Here is a 22,974-nt window from a genome sequence, read left to right as displayed (position 1 = left end):
TCTGAGTTAAAATCCCCAGCACCCATGTCAAAAACAAGGTTTGCCCATGTGCGTCTGTAACCCCACATTGTGGAGGGGTTGGGGCAACAGAAGCAGGATGGTCACTGGGGCTTGCTGACTGCCCGCCTGGCTCCAAGTTCAGTGAGAGACCCTTTCTCCAAGGGAGTAAGGTCGAATGTGACAGATTAGGATGTCCTCCTCTGATGAGACAGGTGCATGAGCACACTCTCCACATGTGCACATACACCACACACAACACATGGACGCACATGCACGCACCAGCTCTACTGTTGTGTGTAATAATTTACATACGAGTATAATTCACCTACAAAGCATAAAATCAGTGGCTTTTAGTCTTTTCAGAGCTAGACAAACACCACGACATCTCAGGCATTTTCATCATTCCAAAGAGAAATTCCGTATCTCTTAGCCATCACTCCCTTAATCCCATGTTTACCCATCCTGCATCCTTACGTAGCCACTAACACGGCTTTTATCCATGGACTTACATCTCTAGACAAGGGAACCACACACTACGTGACCACTGTGACTGGGTCTTTTCCCTAACAGGACCTTCAAGCACTCGTAAGTGCAGTGAGGCTCAGGACTTTTTTCTTCATTATATGGAGGCTTTATTCTACTTTTAATATTAGGCTGTTCCCACATTTGGGTATTATGAAAAATGAGGGTAAAGCATTACTTCTCTTTGGTGAAACTGCTGGGTAGTAACTTATCTTTATATTTGAGCTTCTACAGAACCGCCAGAATCCTTTCCTTGAGGCTATTACCTTTACATTCCTACCAGCAATTATGAGGGTCAAACACCTCCGTATTCTCACCAACATTTGACATTATCCACCCATTTTACAGCCATCCTAGTGCGTGTGGAGTGGGATTTCATGTGGTTTGAATTCGTTTTCCCCCTGGAAATTATTGATAACTGAACATTAATTCATATGTTAAATTGTGATTTGTCTATCTTCTATGTAGAGATGTCTGTTCAGATCCTTCGCCCAGTTTTAAGCTTAGTTATCTGATTTTTAGTTAAGTTGTAGTAATTCTTTCTGTATTTGCGATGCAAGTTCCTTATAAGATACGCAATTTCAGAAAGTCGTCTCTTGTCTGATTTCCTTGATGGCGGAGAATCAGGCACGCACATCTGAATCTGAAGCTTATACTATTCACAGATGAAAACCACACAAGAAGGTCAACGGTCACCGAAGTCAGCATTTTAGTGCCAAGCAAAAGCCACGGGGACACTCAAACCTTTATGTTCCCACTACTTTGTAATGACGACGGTGACTTTTTCAGGTCCACGGTTAAGATTCTGATTATTCTACTTTCAAATTCTATTAATAAGAAGGTAATGGAGGGTGGGCAGGGTGCTTATGTCAGCCATCTCACCACTTGGGGGCCAAGGCAGGATAGCAAGCATTTACAGCCCACAGAGTGAGATCCAGTCTCTCTCTCATACACACATACACACACACACACACACACACACACACACACACACACACATATGAAATGAGGTCGCCTAGGAAGTCTTACTCATAGTGAACTCACAGTGAGTTCTTCCTATCTCTGCTTTCGTTGCTCAGCCATTCCTTCCTGATACTAAATCCCCAATCTGAGTGTGGAAACAGAGATCTAGACAGAAAATAACAATATGGGGATCAAAATATGCAAAGAAGGCATCCCAAGTGAAAGCAATCTGGGCAAAAGAAAATTTCAAACCAAGACATTTAAACAGTGCTTAGGTTTTATAATTTCATAAACATTTTAAAAAGTAAAAAAAAAGAGATACATACATAGATATGCCTTCAATTTGTCTGATAGCTAACAGGAACAAAATTATTCTTAGAATTCTGTTCAAATATAATTCTGAACAATGAGTCTAATTTTCATTTGGCTTTAGCCACTTTAGGAAGGCAAGAAATGGAGAATAGTTAACACAAAAATAAAAGGTACAAAGGAGAATGAAGTCAGGGAAGGCCACCTTTCATTTAGATGATTAGGAGGGGGGAAGATGATCTGCTTTGATTTGTATTCCTTCTTAAAGCACAAAAACTATGAAAACAAATTAAATACTGTACTTTTGTCTCCAGGTAAGATGGATCGGTAAAATCGGTCCTTCTTCTTCTTCTCCTCTGGGTTCGGGGGCAGAGGTTTGGAGCCGTGGTTCAGGGTCCCAGGGTCTTTGCTGCCTGCTCCGATCATGGTGCTGGTGTTTCTCATGGGAGGGGCTGGGGGTTTGTCCTGGACGTCTAGGCCGTTATTAGACATTGTCACCACCAGCAGCAGCAGCTACTAGAATCAAAAGGAATAACACAGTCACTCTTACTATTTTTTAGCACAAGGAAATACATATTTAAAATGTTCTAAAATTCAAATTATACATCCCTTCTGCTGCCAGCCATGAATATTACCAGCCAATGTAGTCGGTAACCCAGATGCACATCCCTACTGTGTGGCAAACACTGATAAAAGTGAAAATAAGATTTTACTTTTCTCTGCATTCTCACCTCGGAGCCTACAGAAGAAAGACAGACCCTGCACTGTAGTTGAAAAGCAGATGCAGGCCAGGCAAGAACTCAGTGGGAAACCCAGGAACACCAGATGCAGTAAAATCCCACGGCTTCTTTGCGTCCATTCATTCATCACACGAAGATTAACTAGAACAGCGGTTCTCAGCCTTCCTAATGCTGCGACCCTTTAACACAGTTCCTCATACCGCAGGTGACCCCCAATCATAAAAACATCTGATATGCGACCCACAGGTTGAGAACCCCTGAGCTAGCACCTAGCAGCATCCCATGGACTGAGTTTGCTGACGACATCTAATTCTTAGACAAGTTACTCTTTCCGTGTTCAGATGAGACAACTGCCGACCGTCTGCGAAACTTCTGTTCTTGGAGCTAGCTTTACCGAGACCAAACCAGACTCCTTCACTTACATTTTACCTGTCTCTCTTTCAGGTTAGGCTGTCAAGGCAGTGATCATTCGCCCGAAAACATGAAGTACTTCTTGGTCCTTCACAAGGAAGTTACTGCCCTTCTGCCAGCTCTTCTGGATCCCCCTCCAGATCCTATTCAATTCTAATGTACAGTGTTCAAGGTCGCAACCGTCCTGCCTAATCTACTAGCGTTTCCCTGTGCTTCTGAAACACAGAATAAAACTGAGAAGAGGAAAATCCCCATCATATGCCAACAAGGGATTTTAATGAAAACAGAGTTTATATCGTCTCCTTATTAATGCATGCAACGGGAGAAATTGTATATTAAATCACAACTACTTATACTATAGTCTCTTTGGAGTTAGATACTACAGTGCTTTAGAAATTAAAAGCTCAGTGCTGGCCAGATTGGAATACCACTGCTTTGGAAATCAATTCTTTAAAATGCAATACATCTGCCATTCTAATAATTAAAAAGATTAGACACAGAGAGAACTCTGACAGAATGCTGTATTTGATAAAAGTAACAGTTTTTATAAACTTATAAAATTTTATATTAGTCTTTTTAATATTCTCTAGTAAATGGAAAACCTCTGATTTCTTCCACCCTGATTTCTTCCTCAATGGTTTCTCCAGGGGCCATCCACAGAAACACACTATTTCTGTATTTCAAACTCCTTCCGACACGCCAGAATAAAAGCCATGCTCTTCAGCGTCCTCAAGAGAGGCCTCCTCTTACGTGAACAGGCCCACGCACCAGCCACACCACCACTCACTCCTTTTAGTCCCTGGTGCAGTCTAGCTATACCATCTTCTTTAATTTCTTTAAATACACCATCATTTTAACACCTCTGTCCCCTCACACGTGATGTTCCATCTGCCTATTTCCCTACCAAACAGTGAATTCACCCATCCTTTGAAGATTAATTGAGTGATTTCTTCTATGGAACCTTTAGAAAGTATTCTGGCCCCCGAAAAGTTAGGAGCCTCTTCTCTATGCCCCAAGGCAGTGATTTATTTCCAGGTTATCATATTCCCTTGTATTGTTATAATTATTACTGATATATCTTTCCAAAGAGCCATTTTGCTATCTTTGCAGACCAAAGGCTACAAAGTGTCTTGCCTTTTTAATGTACAGTAGATAACATGTTAAATAGTTTACCAAAAAAAGGTATGTGTACTGCCTTGAAAAGAATTTATTAGTACAGATGAAATTCAGTCCTTTATAATAGGACATCGATGGAAACTAAGGCTGTACACACAGTCTACATTCAACTTATGCCTCAGAAATCTCTGAGCTTGACCAGTTCTCTCTCGCTCTTCTTGTCTTTCTTTCTAGTGTTAGATTCTGGGAATTATCACCAAGCTACACTGCCTGCTAGCTCATCAAATATTCTTTTTTGTTTTGTTTCTTGAGACTATGTTATTCTGGCTGTCCTGGAACTCACTCTGTAGACCAGGCTAAACTCACAGATATCCACCTGCCTCTGCCTCCTGAGGGATGGGATTAAAGATGTGAGCCATCACACCTGGCCCTCACCAAATACTCTTTCACACACAGGAAGGAGAGGGAAAAGGAGCAAGGAATTGGGGGATGTCTAGCTCTGTGCCAATGACAAGGAATTGGGGGATGTCTAGCTCTGTGCCAATGACTTCTCTCTTCATTAATCAAAATCTTATTTAACTTTTTAGAGTCAAACTCAACTGGATTTTTTAATTCATCTTGACCAAACTTTGGCAAACCAATTACCCCTTTCCCTTTTTAACAAACAATATCAAATCAAGTAAAGATACTTCTGTTTGCATGAACTATATGACTATCTGGGTCATTTTATTTCAGTTTAATTTATTTCTAGCTTCACTTCCCATATATGACTGCCGTTGTCTTCTCTTCCAGCTCTAACTCAGGTTCCTCAGCTCTTCCAAGAAGGCATCCAGCATCATAGTTGGCGATGCCCTCCTACTCCAGGCTGCCAGTTCCAATTTTATACTCCCACAGCTACCTACTGCCCAAAACAGGCTCTCCCTGGCCTCCCAGCCTTCAGCCAGCAGCTACATTTCACTCCCATCAGGCCCACAGGCCAGGATTATGCCAGGACAGCTTCACCAACCATCTTCATTCTTGGTCATTTTATCATGTTTAAGAGAATTCTTGGTGGGTAGATTAATCTATTGGGATCTAATGTCTGAAACTTTGTACCACACGATGACTGGGTCATGTATATTCCACCGGAAACCTTCAGCAGGAGGATATCTGTATCATCAAAGGGTAGCCTGGTCTACCTTTGTTGACCTCATCTGAAGAGTTCTCACGTAAGGTCTGTCTCTCATTCTGCACCGCAACCATCTGTCTGCACACCTGCCTCCCCCTTCACCATCCTCAGCTGGACTTGAGACTATGGACCCCTGAAGAAAAACGTTCCTATCTTACATGGTTCCTATCTTACATGATTTTCAATCCCTCACTTCATTTTTGGCAAAGAATGAGTAACAAAAAAAAAAAAAAATGGGGGGATATTGAATGAACAAATATAAGAGCAAGTAAAATAAAGAAGAATAATTATCCCTTTCCATACTTGAGTACCATCTCTTAGGGATCTTCAGAAAACCTTCTCCCCCAGACAGAATTTTAAGTGGCTGAAGTAACCTTTCAAGACATTCAGACCTACCTCCTCAGAGCTAAACATTCCTAGTCCCTTCAAACCACAGTCACAGAAGTGTGCTCTTGGCCATTGCCCTATGAGCCTCCCGGGGCTTGGGTTTCTTTTCCAGGTTCCCTGCAGCTCTCCAACCAGCCCTTCCCTACCCAGAAGTCTAATCTGTGTTTCCCATCACCTCCAGCACCTGGGAAGGGAAGCTGAGAAGATCCCGAGGGAAACCTGCTAGCTAGTCGGAAAGGTGAGCTCCAGTCTCAGTGATAAAGTAGAGAATGACCAAGGGAAAAACTCGAGGTTCATCTCTGGCTTCCACATGTGTATGTACTTGCATACATGTGTATTCACGCACAAGAACATGTATGCACACATGCATACACCTGTAATCCCAGCACAGAAACAGGAGAACTGAAAACTCGAGGCCAGACTATGTTACACAGCAAGACTCTATGACAAAGAAAGAGAGGACGAGAGGAAAGGAAGAAATATTAATTTATAACATAATTTTTACAAAAATGGAGTAAAGCGGGTCACTGTAGGTCTGCTATGTTCCGCCTCACGTGCAGCCTGAACACGGCCATGGAGAAACTACAATGAGAAAAGAGGTGTCGCCAAAGGCGGGGACCAGCTGTACTCCACCTGCACTGAGGAACCTGGGGAGTCTTGAGTTCACAACATGGGACCTGGGGTTCAGGCCAGTCCTTAACATTCCCAAACAGAGTTGCTGAAACCCTGTGAAACCTTTTCCCTAGAGAACCAGCTGGCTTAATTACTTTTACATATAAGATTTCAACCATTATTGGAACAAGTATTTAAATAATCACTGGCATCAGATCGCACTTTATAAAATCTTGGAAACCAAGTTGGTAGGTTTCACTTTTCTCATTCTAGGCTCTGCTAGGTGCTAGGAATAGAACAGCAAATGAATCCAAACAAGCACAGTTTCAGGGGTGTAGCCAGTAACCCCACAACACACACATGGTGGGCCTGAAAAAAAAAACAGTTTGTGTGATCACTGGACCACACTGCTACCTCTATTAGCAAAGGGGAAAACTACATGTCTAATTTGCTTTAAATTAAAAAACAACTTGATTCCATTTATTTATTATGTGGCCGCATGCTCACGCCCAGCAAGCATGGGGATGTCAGAAGGGGGTGTAGAGTCAGCTCTCTCTTTAGCCCTGTGGGTCCTGGGAATTAAACTCAGAACATCATCAGGCTGGATGGGGACCTTTTCCCACTGAGCCATCCTACCTGTCCTCTGAGCAGACACTTTCTAGATCATCCCTCAGATCATGACTTAAATAGAAGAGGAAGAGGTGGCGGGATTGCTCAGTGGCAGAACTGCATGAAAGTGCTGAGTTCAATGCCTGGGGGGGGGTAGGAGAGAGAGGGAAAAAGAGAGGGACACAGAGAGAGAGATTGTTAGGAGTTTACGATAAATTAGTCAACAGAATGAAGGAGGGACAGGAAGAAGGAGGAGGAGGAGGAGGAGGAGGAGGAGGAGGAGGAGGAGGAGGAGGAGGAGGATGAGGATGAGGAAGAAGAAGAAGAAGAAGAAGAAGAAGAAGAAGAAGAAGAAGAAGAAGAAGAAGAAGAAGAAGAAGAAAAGTCTACCTCCCATCCTAACTACATTCTAACTCCGAACAACCCAGAGCAGCTGCAAACACTCACAGCCAGCCGCAGGCCGAGGAATACTGTATGCCCTTGGTGCCTGGTTATTAGAATCTGATCTTTAATTAAATCGTGCCAAGAGGTTTGCTTTGGCAGCAGCCTGGAATGCTGCAGCCTTGAATGTGCTGAGGGATGTCCTTCTACTGCGTCAAAGGCACTCCCACCATGCAGCCCTCGGCCAGCCTGGGCTCCAGTAGAGCAACAAGACAGCAGCTGCTGGGGCTGCAGGGAGAGCACTGCAGGTGGCTTCTGAGCTGTTGCGAAAGCCACTTTAATTCCGACCCTTTGCTGACTCTTAAGGAAAACACAAACAAGACTACCTATTCCAGAGAGTGGAATTAAACACAGAAAAGCTTTTTAAAAGAAACAGTACCTAGAATGCTGAACGGCACAAAAGGATGTCCAACAAATATCTGATTCTTCTTCGTCTATTTCTCTAGTTTTGCCTGTGTCGCTCCCCAAACCCATCGATACATTTTCATGGCCCCACCTTCATCTACACCGTCCTATCTGCCTAGGCGTCTCCGTGAGTCTGCCTAGTCAACTTCTGCTCATTCAAGGGCCGACTGAACTCACTTCCTCTAAGAAACTTTAGAAGCCTCTTACTTACCTCATCCCTCAAATTTTAATTGCATTTTATACATACTTCTATGAAGCAATGTCAAAGTTTTATCTTTACCTCTTGGGGTCCCTCGGCAAGGAATAACTCAAGGGACAAAACTATGATTAATCCCCATGTCTCCACGGCCTCTACCCAGCAGAGACATGGAGAGCCTCAGGTAGCAGGCAACAGCTCACTTTCTAAGGCTTAGCGGAAAATATACCAAAACTGGAAGGTTCTGAAGGGTCAATCTGAAACCTATCAGGGTATATAATTGACCTAAGCTTACTAAACTAATTATTGACAAGGGCATGACTAATTTCTTAATTATTTTGATTCTCTTTAAAGTATTATTTAGACACTAATTATAATTTGAGACAGGGCGCTACACTGAGAGGCTTCCCAAAGTTAAGAGGAATAGGAAAGGCAACAAAGATATGGAAATGGAAGAGATTGGGAATAAAAGACTTAAAATTCACTTAGTCTTGCCCTGTACTTATGTCCTTAGACACGCACACACAGGCACACACACACACCATCCTCACTTCTACCACCCCTCTTGATTCAAACCCTTCAAAGATTTTTGTTGGAATTTCCCATTTGCAGTTGGCCAGCTCTCCTCTGCATGCCAGCCTTAAAAGAAACCCAAAGGGATTCCTCTAGATGCCACTGCAGCCACCCCCCAAACTGGAGGCTGTCTGTGCTCTCACGCTCACCCTGCAGACTTTATCCCTAGTTTTCAGGGTGATGTGCAAAGCATTCTGTGGCTCCGTCTGGAGAGACGACTGTGAGTCACCTCTGCCGGCTGTTCCCACTGCTTTGCTTCTTACAGCTCATTTCCTAGTCAGCCTCACCCAGCTCCTGAGTGTCTGCTTCTTCCTCCATCCTAAGTTCTCACCGCAAGGCCACAGGGAAGACCCTGCCAACACCACTCCACTCCCTCACCTCCACTCTCTCACCTCGGGTCCAACTGAGACAACACCCATGCAATCACACCCAGGGTCTGCCTGATCACCAAATACAAACCAAATTCCAACATTATAAAGTGAATCACAGACCCTCTAAAACACAATAGCTAACGAGTTCAAGAATCTCCACTATGGGCTGGAGAGATGGTACAGTGGTTAAGAGCATTGCCTGCTCTTCCAAAGGTCCTGAGTTCAATTCCCAGCAACCACATGGTGGCTCACAACCATCTGTAGTGAGGTCTGGTGCCCCCTTCTGGCCTGTAGACATACACACAGACAGAATATTGTATACATAATAAATAAGTATTTAAAAAAAATCTCCACTAAAATTACCAGTTCCTACAGCCATCACCTTGATTTGTCTCCTTGCCTACTCTGTCTCTCATCATTACCTAAACCCAGAGATGGCTCAGAGGGTAAAGGCACCTGCTGCCAAGCCTAACAACCTGAGTGTGATCCCTGGGATTCACTCTCTCCGATGTCTCCGGACGGCAGCAACGCTGTGTGAGAACACTAAAACCCTCCTGCATGACACCGTATGGTTCCCCACTCCTCTCTATGGGGAGAAGCTTATTTCTAGTAAGAAAACAGAAATCTCTGCAGGAAAACGCTAGCTTCCACCCCCAAATGCTACATGCCTCCCTACTCACGCAACCACATTCTTCCCGCTTCCAGTTATGATGAAGTGATGACGTCATTCCTTCCCCCCAGACCGATTCTCTTTTCCATATTCTCTTTGCTTGCCTGACTTCTTCCCTACAATGGCCTTTCAATTACACCAAGCTTTCCTTCTGTTTGATATGGCCAGTCACTTGGTATTTAACAAATAACATCATGCGCTTACAATGTCTTAGTACTACTCTAGTTGGGTAAAACAGAATTTCTATGTTTGTGGAAATCTTGCATCTAGTAACAGAGGCAAACAAGAAGCAAGCGATTCAATAAAACAGTGTGCACAGGTGTGTGGATGGGGCAGGGCTGACCAGGACAGACTTTGCTGAGGAAGAAACACTTAAGACCTGAATGGAATAGGATGACAAGGGCTGGCGAGATGGCCCAGAGGTTAAGAGCACTGGCTGCTCTTCCAGAAGACCTGAATTCAATTCCCAGAAACCACATGGTGGCTCACAACCATCTACAATGAGATCTGGTGCCGTCTTCTGACATGCAGACATACGTGATGCAGAACACTGTATACACAATAAATAAATAAATAAATAAATAAATAAATAAATAAATAATGAAATCTTTTAAAAATAAGAAAGAAAGAAATGAGAAGACAGCCAGGTGGTAGGGGTACGTGATTTTAACCCCAGAACTAGGGAGGCAGAGGCAGAGGCAGGTGGATCACTGAGTTCAAGGCCAGCCTGGTCTACAGCGTAGTTCCTGGACAGTCAGGGTGACACAGAGAACCTGTCTTTAAAAAAAGAAAAGAAAAGAAAAGGAAGGAAGCAAGTAAGAAAGAAATGAGATGACAGATTTTAGTAACATCCAGAAGATGATCACTGTAAGCAGACAGAAGCATAAATACAAATATAGATTATAGAACTATATATACTGGGCACCAGAACAACAAAAAGACCAACAAGATAAAAGTTTACTCATTAGGCAAAGAAAAAGTATGTCAAGAGACTAAGATTAAGTGACTAAGGCTAAAATTCTGTGATAGAATCGGTGGCCTGGTCTGTTCCCAGCCCTGGGTTTGAGCCCCAACCCTAGACGGCAAGAGGGGAGAGACGGGGACGGAGGCAGAGAACAGAAAGATCAGCTACACAGTCAGACTGTACAGGGCCTCGTAAGCCACAATAAGAACCTGGACTGTACAGCAACTGTATTTTAAAGCAGTAACCTGATTCGTAATTTAGACAGACCACGCCAGCCAGAGTAGAACTGGCTTCAAAGGAGAATAAAGGCAAACCCATTAAGAAGTTACAAAAATCAAGGTAAGAACTCACGGTTACATATAAGACTGACAGCGGGTAGACAGAACTTCAAAGGTAAATGTATCTTAAAGGTAGAGCCAAAGGGTTTAGGAACCCATAGAGCAGAGCTAAGAGAAAGTTAACATAAAATCAGATCTAAGCAGTTATTTTTACCTGACCCAAGAAATACTGGAATAGCACACAAAACTCTACAGTACCCTCTGTGTGCACACATGCTCTCCTCTGACACCAACTCCTCTTCCAAACACCGCTCCGTCTCTGCCTGCCCTCAGGAGCAGAGCTTCTCCAAAGAGGTATCTATTCATATGTATAGCACTGTCTCCACTACCTTCCCTTCCCGGCCACCTGGCACCCTTCCTATGTCACCAAAAGTAATCTTGTCAAGATCACCGATCATCCCCATCTTGAAAAATCACATGGTTGTGCTTCTGTCCCTACCTGGCCCGCTTTCTCCTCGGCAGTCAACCTCAGTTCTCCTTTAAACACTCTACTTTCTCGGATTCTCTCCGTCCATCTTTTTCCCCCTCTGTACACTCTTCCTCCCATATCGGTCACACATCCAAGACTCCAGACCCTCTACTCATACACAACACTGTCCCCAAGATGACCTCACCCAGCCCACGGGCACATGACACCCAAGTGTCACCTTTTAACCAAACAGCTCTGTTTGGCAGACAATTCCACCTACACTTCTGTGAAGCTGCAAGGCCTGGTAAGGCAGATGCCGCTGTCTCACAGACTACTAAACTTAACATGACCAAAAGGAACTCTTGGTTATCACAGCAGCTATCACAGAGTTTAATTATATTCATTTATTACACATCTCCTTAATAAGCAGTAGCAACTAAATATGGTGTGTTTATTAACACATACGTAACAACTAGACAGACACTGAGCTGACTGTCAGAGGTACAGACTCTGACTCTGCCCTCAAAACGCACAGCCTAGTACAACAGCCACAAGCACCATCACTGAGTGCAGGGAGGTGCGGCATAAATCCAGAAGAGGCCCTACCGGCCAAGGAAGACTTTCTGAAGAGATGACTTCAGAGTTTATTTCTGTAGGATAAGAATAACTATTATCAACCGTGTAATTTTTATTTTAAAAAATTCATTTATTTTTATGTGCATTGCCTGCATGTATGTCTGCGTGAGGGTGCCAGATCCCCTGGAGCTGGAGTTACAGGCAGTTGTGAGCTGCCATGTGGGTGCTGGGAATTGAACCCGGATGTGCTTAATCACTGAGTCATCTCTCCAGGCCATTATTCTTTATAAAGTTACTTTTAAACTTTGTAATAAACTCTTCAGTGGTAATATAAATTACCTTTCATTTTATATATGAAACCTAGATTAACAAGTAAGTATCCAGCGATTTCTAAAATAAAGTCTGTTTACCGTAAAGAATCACTGAAAATACAATCGTCTGTACTGGTCTCCCACCATCTCTCTGATTAAAGTGTGATCGCCAGTTGGCTCCATTTGAGCAGGAGTTCAACTGTCAACCCTGAAAGCCTTTTCTGTCTAGTCCCTCTTTTTCTTGTGTTCACCAAGAATGAAACTCAAATTTTAGGCTACCCAGTGGCATCCTCAGGCTTCAGGGCTACAGCATCTGAGCATAAAATAAAATGGGCTCATCACTGTACAAAGTGTCTTCATGCACTCATTGCTTCACTAGATCCTCACCAGCCCTACAGGGCATGACGTTTCTATTCGACAGAAGTCAGAGAAGTAAACACCTAGTCTATCTTGTGCCAGAAGCTGAATTTAAGATAAAGGGGGAGAAAGGGGCAGAAAGGAATCAAATAACCCAAAAAGGGTGCTCAGCAGTGAGTCACTTAAATGGTATGGAGCCAGAAATGAGCAGGGACAAAGTCTTTTTCCTTCCAAGACACTGAGAATTTGTTTGGCCATGGCACAATAACCTACCACATGTAAATTTGTTTCCTGTCTCTGTAATATCTACACTCTAGTCCCAAAGACAGAACAAACAAGAAAACCCTTCACACACAACATGCACGTGTCACAAGATGACATGGTCAAAGCAAATCATGTCACCATTAAAGAACAGTTTATCACCCAGCCCTGCCCCTGGTCTGCTGAACCTTAGTCTTCATCACTCATGAGGATCTATACCTTTTACCCCAACTAGAGGCAGACAATGAATCAATTCCCACTTTTTTTTTAACTATAACATGGTATGGCTGACTGAGAAAATACTTCTTAACATTACATCTATTTATTTATGCATGTCTGTGCTGGGGTAGTAGCGACTGTACGCCATGGCTCAGGAACTACACAGCTTCTATGAGTTGGTTCTCTCCTTCCACCATATGGGACCTGGGAATAGAACTCAGGTCAGGCTTGGAGGCAAGCGCCCTTCTGGGCTAAACCATCTCACCAGCCGGAGGGAACAATTAATAATGGATACCACACTGAAATCTTTTGTGTATATGTGTATAAACATACACAGACACACACACACATACTCACACACACACAAACTGCATATTCTAGATAGTGTCAATGAAACAACAACCCTGTCATTTTCATCTCTGTGTCCCCTCTTACTCCCCTGCCTTAGGACACTGCCCAAGGGGGAAAAAACTAGAGCAAAAACAAACCACTTCAAAGACCCCTAAATCAGGAGAGAAAAGAATTTGGTCCTGTTACACATCCTATAATCTCTCCCTCCACAACCACCCTTACCCCCCAAATAACCTCTAACTTGATGTCAAGACCACCTTCCTCTTGAACACTCTCTTGCCCCCAAAACTCCACCTTCTGCTCTTCCCCCCATTGTGCTATTCTCTCTCTCTCTCTCTCTCTCTCTCTCTCTCTCTCTCTCGCGCGCGCGCGCGCGCGCACACACACACACACACACACACACACACACAGAGATCAACCTTCCTTTCTTCAAGGCAGCAGTACCTCTGGGCTGCCAGCTGGTAACTGGCTCTCTCCCAACTCCTCATGGAAATGCGGACTTGGTAAAGTCTCTTATCTAGCTGGATTAGTACTGGTACTCCAGCCTTCAAGCTCTTGACTTTCTCCTGTGCTTTTTCCCTACTCTGGACTCAAGGAAAAGGGCGGATGGGGAATAAAACCAGGAAGAAGGATTGATTATTGGAAGGCACCAAAACCAGCCTGGCACTCAAAGAAAACAGAGTGTAAGTGAAAAACAAGGAAACTAGATACAATGTTTCAACCTTACGATCATCACAGCAAACCTACGACTATCACAGACCACCAAGAAAGCAGTCAGAAATTCTAAAAGGAAAACAGAAGAGGCCTAACCAAGACGGAGAGGAAGAGGAGGAGACGGAGAAGTAGAAGGCATGAGGACAAGGACAGGAAGAAAGGAAGATGGTGGGGTAGGAAAACAGGTGAGGGACAAGCAAGGAAAAAACGACCAGGAGGAGGGGGAAGGAGAGGGAGGCCTGCCAGAGGAAATGCATAGCATTTTTTAAACTGAGATGAGAAAAAAGGTCCAAAATAATCAAGGTACGCTTGTATTTGTATTTCTTGGTGCCAAACAACAGAGGAAGGAATTACAGTGATTAAGACATTATACAATCTCACAGTCTGTCATTTACTTAGCAGATCAATAGCAGGGCTCCAGAGAAGACAGTCTAGTTACAGCAATGATCTGATCACCGAAGAACTGGCCAATTCAGAGAAAAACAGGAATATACTTTTACCTGTTTATTTTCAACCCCACCTCCCTACAGTCACCATACCTACATTTGCCCCCAACATGAGCATTTGCAGCCAGTCTGGCCCTGAAGTCACTGATTCTAATCAGACCAGGAAAATGCACACAGACCAGCAAAATGCTGGCTCCCTGTCCCTGTCTGGTTCACCTTTCCAGGGCAATCTGACAGCCTAGGAAAGCCGCAGTTTCTGACAAACAAGGAAACTGAGGCTCACTGAGGCTGCCTCAACAGGAACAGCTCCAGGGTCTCCTATCTCCGCTGCTTCTCCCACCAGGGAACAGCACCTCTGGTCTCAGTAAGCGGGCAGCTAAACCAACAGGCCACTGAGCAGAAGCACGCTCACAAAGGAGAGGAGCCCCTGAGGCACACAGTTCCCCAAAAATCCAGCTTCCCCTTCATAAACCTTCCCCAGCCAGATCTCTAATTCCAACACAGGCCTAGCCCTGTGTGGGCTTATCGCAAGGTTCCACCCTCAGGCCCTTCCCTCATTAAGAGTCCCTTAAGGTAAACGCAATATAATGTTCTTCCATTCTGCCCCGGAAGGCAGCAGGACACCCTCTCCACCTATCCTGCCTCAGCCTGGCTGTGCCAGGCCCAGAAAAGGCCAGCATTACCTGGCAGGGAGTGCGGGGCCCAGCATCTCTGATGATCCTGTGTATCTGTCGCAGAGCCGCACCTCTCCCCGCTCAGCAGTTGGGACAAAGCCCAGGCTGAACCAGCCCGACAGGCTGGATTCTGCTGTTCGCAGCAGCGCAGCCACCCAGCTTCGGAGCAGCAGCACACTCGGGCCCCCTCGCAGGGCGGCAGCAAGCCGGAGTGGCTCGGTGAAGGGGCGGGGAGGGAGGAAAAGAGAGAGGGAGGGGAAGGGGGCGGGGAGAGCGCTGCCTCCTCCCCTTTCTTTCTGAAGAGGCGCTGGTGGGCGGGAAATAACAGCGTTCCCACCATTCTGGTTGTCTCTGCCGGTCTCCCAGCTCAGGCTCCAACAAGAGGTGCCAGGCAGGCTTTCTAGAGCCGCCAGAGACCTCCTGTGCCCAAGGGTCAGGATGAAAACCGGAGGTTCTCTGCGCCTTAGTTTTGCAGCCAGGCACTGAGGGAGTCTGGGAGTCCTTCCTGGACCTTCTCAAATGGGAGTCAAGATTCATTCCGACTAGAGTGGGTGGGGAATGCATCTCTTACCCTGGCTCTCTAAAACGCGTCCCCTAAAGATACTAGGTGGCCTTATACCCTCCTCTCCTTTGAACAACGCTCAGCAACAGCTACCATTTCTTAAGGACATCTACTGCATGTGGCCCCGCACTTTACAAACCTTAATTCATGGGTGTCAGAACTGGGCCCTAGAAGAATATGCTCTCCAAATTTCTTAAGGACCTGCTAGATACCAGTCAGTATCTGAACTGCGACCTCCCAATAAAAGGTGCCTCCTAACGACTAAAATGATAAAAATCTACCTTCCCATTTTTTCCCAGTGCTTCCCAGGGGACAGTATCTCTCACCCCACTCATCCCTTTTCTCCGAGGTGTATGAGTGGAGACAAGTTATGCAGATGATCTCCTCCAGGTCATAACTCAAGAGTTTAAACGTTTTAAGTCATTTACTCTCTTTATGTGGTAGGGGAGGTGACAGCATGCACGCAGAGATCAGAGGAGAACGCATGGCAATCAATGCTCTTCTACCACGCAGGTCCTAGGGACCAAACCTGGGTTGTCGGGCTTGGTGACACGTGCCTTGCCTCACTGAGCCACCTCACCTGCTCGGGAAAAACAGAACAACGAAAGTGGAAGGGAGCATGGACAAGAAGAGAGTAAACAGAGTCTTTTAGAGCTTCGGGTAACAGAGAGGAGACAGGACTAATTTATTCGGATGTCCAGGATGAAAAGAACGCATTCCGAAGACACTGCCTGAAAGCAGGGCAGACAGAGCTAACTCTTCCTTCTGTGTTGTTGTTATCTAGGTTCCACATGCACACCGTGACACATGCAACACACACATGCACACCATGACACATGCAACACACATGCACACCGTGACACGACACATGCAACACACACATGCACACGCACTGAAGACATGGCTCGGCGGTTCTCAGCACGCGTTGCTCTGGCAGAGGATAGGTCCCCAGCACCTACATGGTGGTTCACCATCATCTCTAACTCCAGTTCGGGGAGATCTGACCCCCACTCTCTGTTGTTGTTACATATTTTGTTAGTTTGTCTAATTTGGTTTAGTTCTGTAAAACAATCCAAGCTGCTTTGGAACTCGTTTATGGATCTTAGGAGGCCCCTGAACCCTGATAATTCTGTCTCAGCCTCCTAAATGCTGGAGATAGTTATGCAACCACTATGCAAGCTTAAAGTGGTTTTAAGATGGTCATTCACCGGCCAGAAGGTGGTGGTGCTTGCCTTTAATCTCGGCACTTGGGAGGCGGCAAGCAGATCTCTGTAACTTTGGGCCAGCCTGTTCTATAAGAGCTAGTTCCAGGACAGGTAGGGGTTTTACACAGAGAAACCCTGTCTCAAAAAGCCAAAAAGGAGGTCATTCACCTTCGTACACTGCCCATTCTAATTTATATAGGTTGAATGATAGAAAAGGAGAGAAAAGGGAAAGAATCTAGACAAGGTATTCAGTTTCACACACATTCAAACTGGATCACAGATCTAAATTCAAGCCCATAAAATGTCTATAGTATAATGCAAGGCCTGCCACCCAGCTCGCAAATAAATACACAGGGACTTATTCTTACTTAGGAATGCCAGGCCTTAGCTTGGCTTGCTTCTAGCCAGCTTTGCTAACTTATATTATCCTATTTCTCTTTAACTACATTTTGCCTCTGAACATTTTACCTTTATTTATTCTATATATCTTTCTTTCCTCCTTACTCTGTGCCTGGCAGGGCGGCTGGCCCTGGTGCTCTCTCCTTTCTCACTCCTCCTTCCTCTCTAGATCTCTCCGATTCTCCCTGCCTGGCAGCCCCAACTATTTCTCCCTCCTGTTTAGCTATTGGCCGTTAGATTCTTTATTAGACCAATCAGGTGTTTTAGGCAGGCAAAGTAACACGGCTTTACAGAATTAAACAAATACAACATAAGAGAATGCGACACATCTTTGCATATCATTAAACAAATATCCCACCACATAAACGAATGTAACACATCTTCGACTAATATTCCACAACACTTGATCTTGATTTAGCAATGGTTTTTTAGATACATTATCAAACACACAATTCATTTAAGAAAAACTAGATGAGTTGAATTTGATTAAAAGAGAAATCTATTCTTCAAAAGACAATATTTAAAAATGAAAAGATACAGACAAGGAAAAGTTATTTTCAAAATTTATGTACATATGCAAAGTACATAAAGGATTTGTACCCAAAATACACAAAGAATTCTTAAAATTTAGCCATGAGAAAATAATCTAATCAAAAAAATGGGGAAGCAGCTGGGGACTGTGGCTCATTGGTAGAATACTTGAGTGAAATGTACAAGGTCCTAGGTTCAGTCACAGGGTGTGGTAGGGGTGAGTGGGGTGGAGAGCCACCAACTATGGAGCTGAGGTTGAACCGGCAGTATTTTATGACCAGAGAGATGGGTCAGTGGGTTAAGAAAAAATGGCTGCAGAAGCCTGATGATTTAAGTTCAATTCCCAGAACACACTTAAATGTAGAAGAGAGAGTCTGACTCCACAAAACTGTCCTCTGAGTTCCACATGCATGCCAAGACAGGTGCACACCACAGCACTAAATAAATAAACAAATAGGTGGGTAGGTAGATGATTAATAAATAACAAAATGGCTGGGATTCTTAGCGTGCTGACCTGGCACTTAGGAAGCTGGAGCAGGTGGATTGTGAGTTCTAACACAACTTGGGCTACATGGTAAGACACTATCTTGAAAAGCAGGAAGAGACAAAAGATTTGAACAAAAGGTTTACCAAGACAACAATCATGCAAAAACATACTCAACATTGTAAGCCATTAGGGAACTACAAATTTAAACAATGGTACAATACCACGATTAGTTCCTACCTACGACAAGGCTAATGCCCAGTACTGACGGCAATGCTGAAGATGACGTGAAACCACAGGAACCTATTTCATTGCTGCTGAAGCACAGAATGGTCAGTCATTGTAGAAGATGACTTGGCAGTTTCTGACAAAGCTAAATATAGGCTCAGTAAGCAATTCAGCAACTGAACAGCTAGGTTTTTTACCTAAGTGAAAATAATCGATTATAGCCCACCCAAAAAGCTCCCCCTTGTACATACAACAGTTCTAAACTGTAAGCAATCAACACATATTAGTACATGAATAAACTATGATAAATCCACACAATAGCATACGCAAAAAAAAAAAAAAAAAAAAAAAACTAACAAGCCAGGCGGTGGTGGCGCACGCCTTTAATCCCAGCACTCGGGAGGCAGAGGCAGGCGGATCTCTGGGAGTTCGAGACCAGCCTGGTCTACAAGAGCTAGTTCCGGGACGGACACCAAAGCTACAGAGAAACTCTGTCTCGAAAAACCAAAAAGAAAAGAAAAGAAACTAACAAACTACAAAGGGACATGGCAAAACCTTACATGTAGGGAGCTGGTGAGATGGCTCAGCGGTTAAGAGTATTGCCTTCTCTTCCGAAGGTCTTGAGTTCAATTCCCAGCAACCACATGGTGGCTCACAACCATCTGTAATGAGATCTGATGCCCTCTTCTGGCCTGCAGGCATATATGCAGACAGAATATTGTATACTTAAATTTAAAATTTAAAAAAACCTTACATGTAGGTTGCTAAGTGAAAGAAGCCATTCAGAAAAAGGGCTGCATGATTCCATCTACATGGTGTCTTGAAAAAAGCAAACTATAAAAACATTAAAAGTGTGGGAAGAGAAAGCTTAACAAGTGAATAGGTAAAGCATGGGATGTTTCTAGAATAGTCTCACACCACTATAATATAAATACATGGCATCCCGTATATTTCAAAACCTAGAAAACGACTAATTCAAACTACAGACTTCAGACAACAATAATGTATTCAATACTGGTTCTGTCAATTGTACTGGATCAATGTATGTTTTGCCCAATTTTTTAATAAATCTATAACTGCACTGAAAATGATTATAAAAGAGAAAGCATTAATGAAAAAGCAAAGACACGGATAAGATGTACTTTCTTTTCAGCAAAGCTCATGAGACATAAAATGACTGGCAAATTGCTGTATCTAAATTAAATACTTCTCAGTTTCCATGCTTACCTGACTACAGACTGTGAACAGTGCCAACTATACTTTGAGTGGTGGTGGTCTAGGGCAGCCTCCACTAAACACAGCTGTCTGCATAACCCAAGGAATTACTCTTAAATACAATCTGCTCATCACAGTGTACTACTCTCCTTACACCTAGTACTTCTACTAAGAGCTACATGAAAGTGATAGCCACCACGATGCCTTTGGACGGAGTGGAACTTAGGCAGCCCACAGCACCACGTCCATTAGATCAGCATCGCGCTAAGTCCCCTTCAGCCCATATGCTGCCCTTTCTTTGAGACTTAAAATGCAGAATTTAACAGTCCTCTTAAACTTCATCCTTCAACTCCAGGGCATCTATTCAGTGTGTAGTCGAGCACACTGGCTTTCCCTTCTGGACACGACCATCTGCAAATCTACAAAAGTATTAATTATGCAGTTTTTTAAAATATTTATTAAACGTTCATCATGAATTCTTTTAGTCTCTCTGAAGTACTGGGAAATGAACTCAAGGCTCTCAGACCCGATGCCAAACAAGCCTTTTACCAAAGAAATACACCTCTATTCCTTCTCTTTATGTTTCTTCCTTTTTTCTGTCTTTTGTTCTTTGGGTGTTTTTTGTTTGTTTGTTTGGTTGGTTTTTTGAGACAGGGTTTCTCTGTTACAGGATGACACCAAGTTTTCCAGGCTATCTTTGAACTCACTCTTTAGCTCAGGAAAGCCTTGAAACTGTGCTTCCCCTGCCTCAACCTCCCCATAGCTGGGGAGGTTGACATACCGGGACCACCAGGCCCACATCCATCAAGTGCTCTTGCATGTTCTAGATTTTAGAGATAAAAATGGTGAAGAAATTACCTATATCTACAGGAAATCACCAACAGAGGTCAACATATGTAGGATAACTGAAAAGTAATCCAGGTAACATCACACACCTGTTATCCCTGCAAACAAACAATTTTGGAGGTGGAGGTAAAAGGATGTGTAATTCAAAGTTATCCTCAGCTACAAGCAAGTTAGACCAACCTGAGCTATATGAGACTGTATGTTCACAGAAGAGAAGAGAGGGGAGGGGAGGGGAGGGGAGGGGAGGGAGCAAGACGGCCAGGCATGGTGGCATGGTAAGGTACAACTTTAATCCCAGCACTCAGAAGACAGAAACAGGAGGATCTCTGGGTCTACATAGGGAGTTCCAGGCCAGCAAGGACTGCACATCTACAATGCGCACACAAAAACAACCACAAACACACAAATAGACTGGAAATTGGTATACTAGACAACTAAATATGTAGAATGAAATAGAAGAAACAAAAATGTCTATCACATAGTACGGAAAGACCAAATTCAAGTATCTTCTGTTTAGCCTTCAATTGTGGAAAATCATCTATCAAAAGCTCTGTTTTTATACCTAACCAGCCCAGGCAATCCAACGTCACCATCGCCCCCCTTCACTCTGTCCCTTCTCACTTTCAGGACTGATATAAGAAACTTGGCTCCCTTCCCATAAAGACTAGGAGGAAAGGGGAAGTTATGTAATTACATTTTAATTTTTAAAAATAAGAAATTAAAATACTTACTGACCCTTAAAAAAAAAAAACAACATTGGCTCTCTCTGATGCCACACCGACGTGCGGCACTAGGCACGCTGATGAGACGCCAAGAGTTTGTTACTGAGGACTGACAACCGTTTAGATCAAAGAGGAGGAGAGATGCAGCCGGGGTGGAGGAGCGCGCCTACGATCTAGCACTCAGCATGCACAAAGAGGGGAGTCACTGGTCAACGGTACAGAGTGACCAGAGCGACATCTCGTCTCCACAGCAGTAATAAAGGAAGGGGAAAGCAGAACTGGATGAGGAGAAGGGAATTTAGATGTGAGGCTCTATGTTTGAAACACAAATTAAATCCCCAGATAACAGACGACTTACTGAAATCTACCTAACGTCCTCACATTTATGATATATCCCTTTGATTGACAAAGTAAATAATTGACAGGTTATAAACTGTGGACCTTGGACAGCAATGTTTTGTCTGTGAAGTCTTCTTAGACCTAACTGGGCCCTTTTTTAGGCATATAAGCATAGACCACCTGCTAACTCTACTATAAAAGCAAACGAGCAATAATTCTAACTCGGAAACCTGGCTTTGTTTAGAAACTAAAACTTTTAATTTACCTGTGTATGTACTTAACTGGTGCCTACGGTGACTGGAGTCGCTGCAGGATTTGAATTGGTTTCCTCTTACAACCACAAACAATCTTAAACACTGCTGGGTGGAAATTATGCTCTTCTAATACCACAACTAAATGTACGCGGAAGTCAGTCAACAACGGTGTATAAAATAACCATGTAATGTGCCGTTCTTTCTTGAAGTAATTGGACGGCAAGGCCCACTAAGGAGACTTTGTAAAATGAGGCAGAGTATAAAATAAATAACGGTTTTCAAAATACTTGAGCTTTCAAAACAGTATGGAAACACAAGACCAAAAAAATAAATCACACTACCAACTTTAAAGCTGTATTATAAAACTGTGCATGGGGACACATGTCTATAATCCCAGCAATCAGGAGGTTATGTGGTGGCACACGACTGTAATCCCAACACATGGAGGCTGTGGAGGCAGGAGGACCATCAGGAACACCCTTGGCTATACAGTCAGTCTGGGATCAGACTTAGATTCAAAAATCTGTATCAATAAATAAAACAAGCAAGAAGAGACAAATGAAAAAAGTAAAATCTATTTGGCAGCAGTCAGTTACAACGCCACATAAATTAAACTATATTTGCAACAAAGCCAAGAACTGAAAAGGGAAACACAAGCTTCATCTGGAGAATGAGTTCCCGGACAATCAGAGCTGCAACACAGGGAAACCCTGTCTTGAAAAGGAGAGAGAAAGGGAGAAAGAGAAAGAGGGAGGGAGGGAGAGAGGGAGGGAGGGAGGGAGGGATGGAGGGAGGGAGGGCGGGCGAGCAAACTACCGAAATAGTCATTCTGACTTACTAAGAGTCTTTCTTAATACTTTTTCTCAGCTCTTGGTTGAAAAGACACTTCTTCTCCTAATTTAATACGCTATCCCCAGCACAGAAGTTAGCGACTCCGCTAAAACACAGACACCACCAAGCATCACTGTGGAATGATACAGACCCCACCCCCCAGTGACACACCTCCTCCAACAAAGCCACACCTACTTCAAAAAGGCCACACCTTCAATAATGCCACTTCCTATGAATCGTGGGGG

At 43.8% G+C, this 22,974-nt stretch overlaps 1 protein-coding gene across 6 annotated transcripts in view; it reads right to left on the bottom strand.

The window, feature by feature from the left end:
• Positions 1-22,974, bottom strand: part of Pak1 (p21 (RAC1) activated kinase 1) — a 95,642-nt gene that overhangs the window by 36,095 nt on the left and 36,573 nt on the right. For 2 of the 6 annotated variants that reach the window (XM_050154497.1, XM_050154496.1), the window contains one exon: positions 2,097-2,310. In XM_050154497.1, the coding sequence (XP_050010454.1) occupies positions 2,097-2,286 (190 nt within the window). In that variant the 5' untranslated portion in view covers positions 2,287-2,310. Of the gene's footprint in view, positions 1-2,096; positions 2,311-15,122; positions 15,326-22,974 lie in introns of those variants that run through there. The other 4 variants (XM_050154499.1, XM_050154502.1, XM_050154498.1 and 1 more) reach the window with 3 other exon arrangements.

Source organism: Alexandromys fortis, unplaced genomic scaffold, assembly GCF_014885135.2.
Source record: "Alexandromys fortis isolate MF-2015 unplaced genomic scaffold, M_Fortis_MF-2015_v1.1 scaffold_77, whole genome shotgun sequence".
Classification (NCBI taxonomy): Eukaryota; Metazoa; Chordata; class Mammalia; order Rodentia; family Cricetidae; genus Alexandromys; species Alexandromys fortis.
Note: the sequence above shows the minus strand (reverse complement) of the source record. Positions and strands in the feature narration are given on the sequence as shown.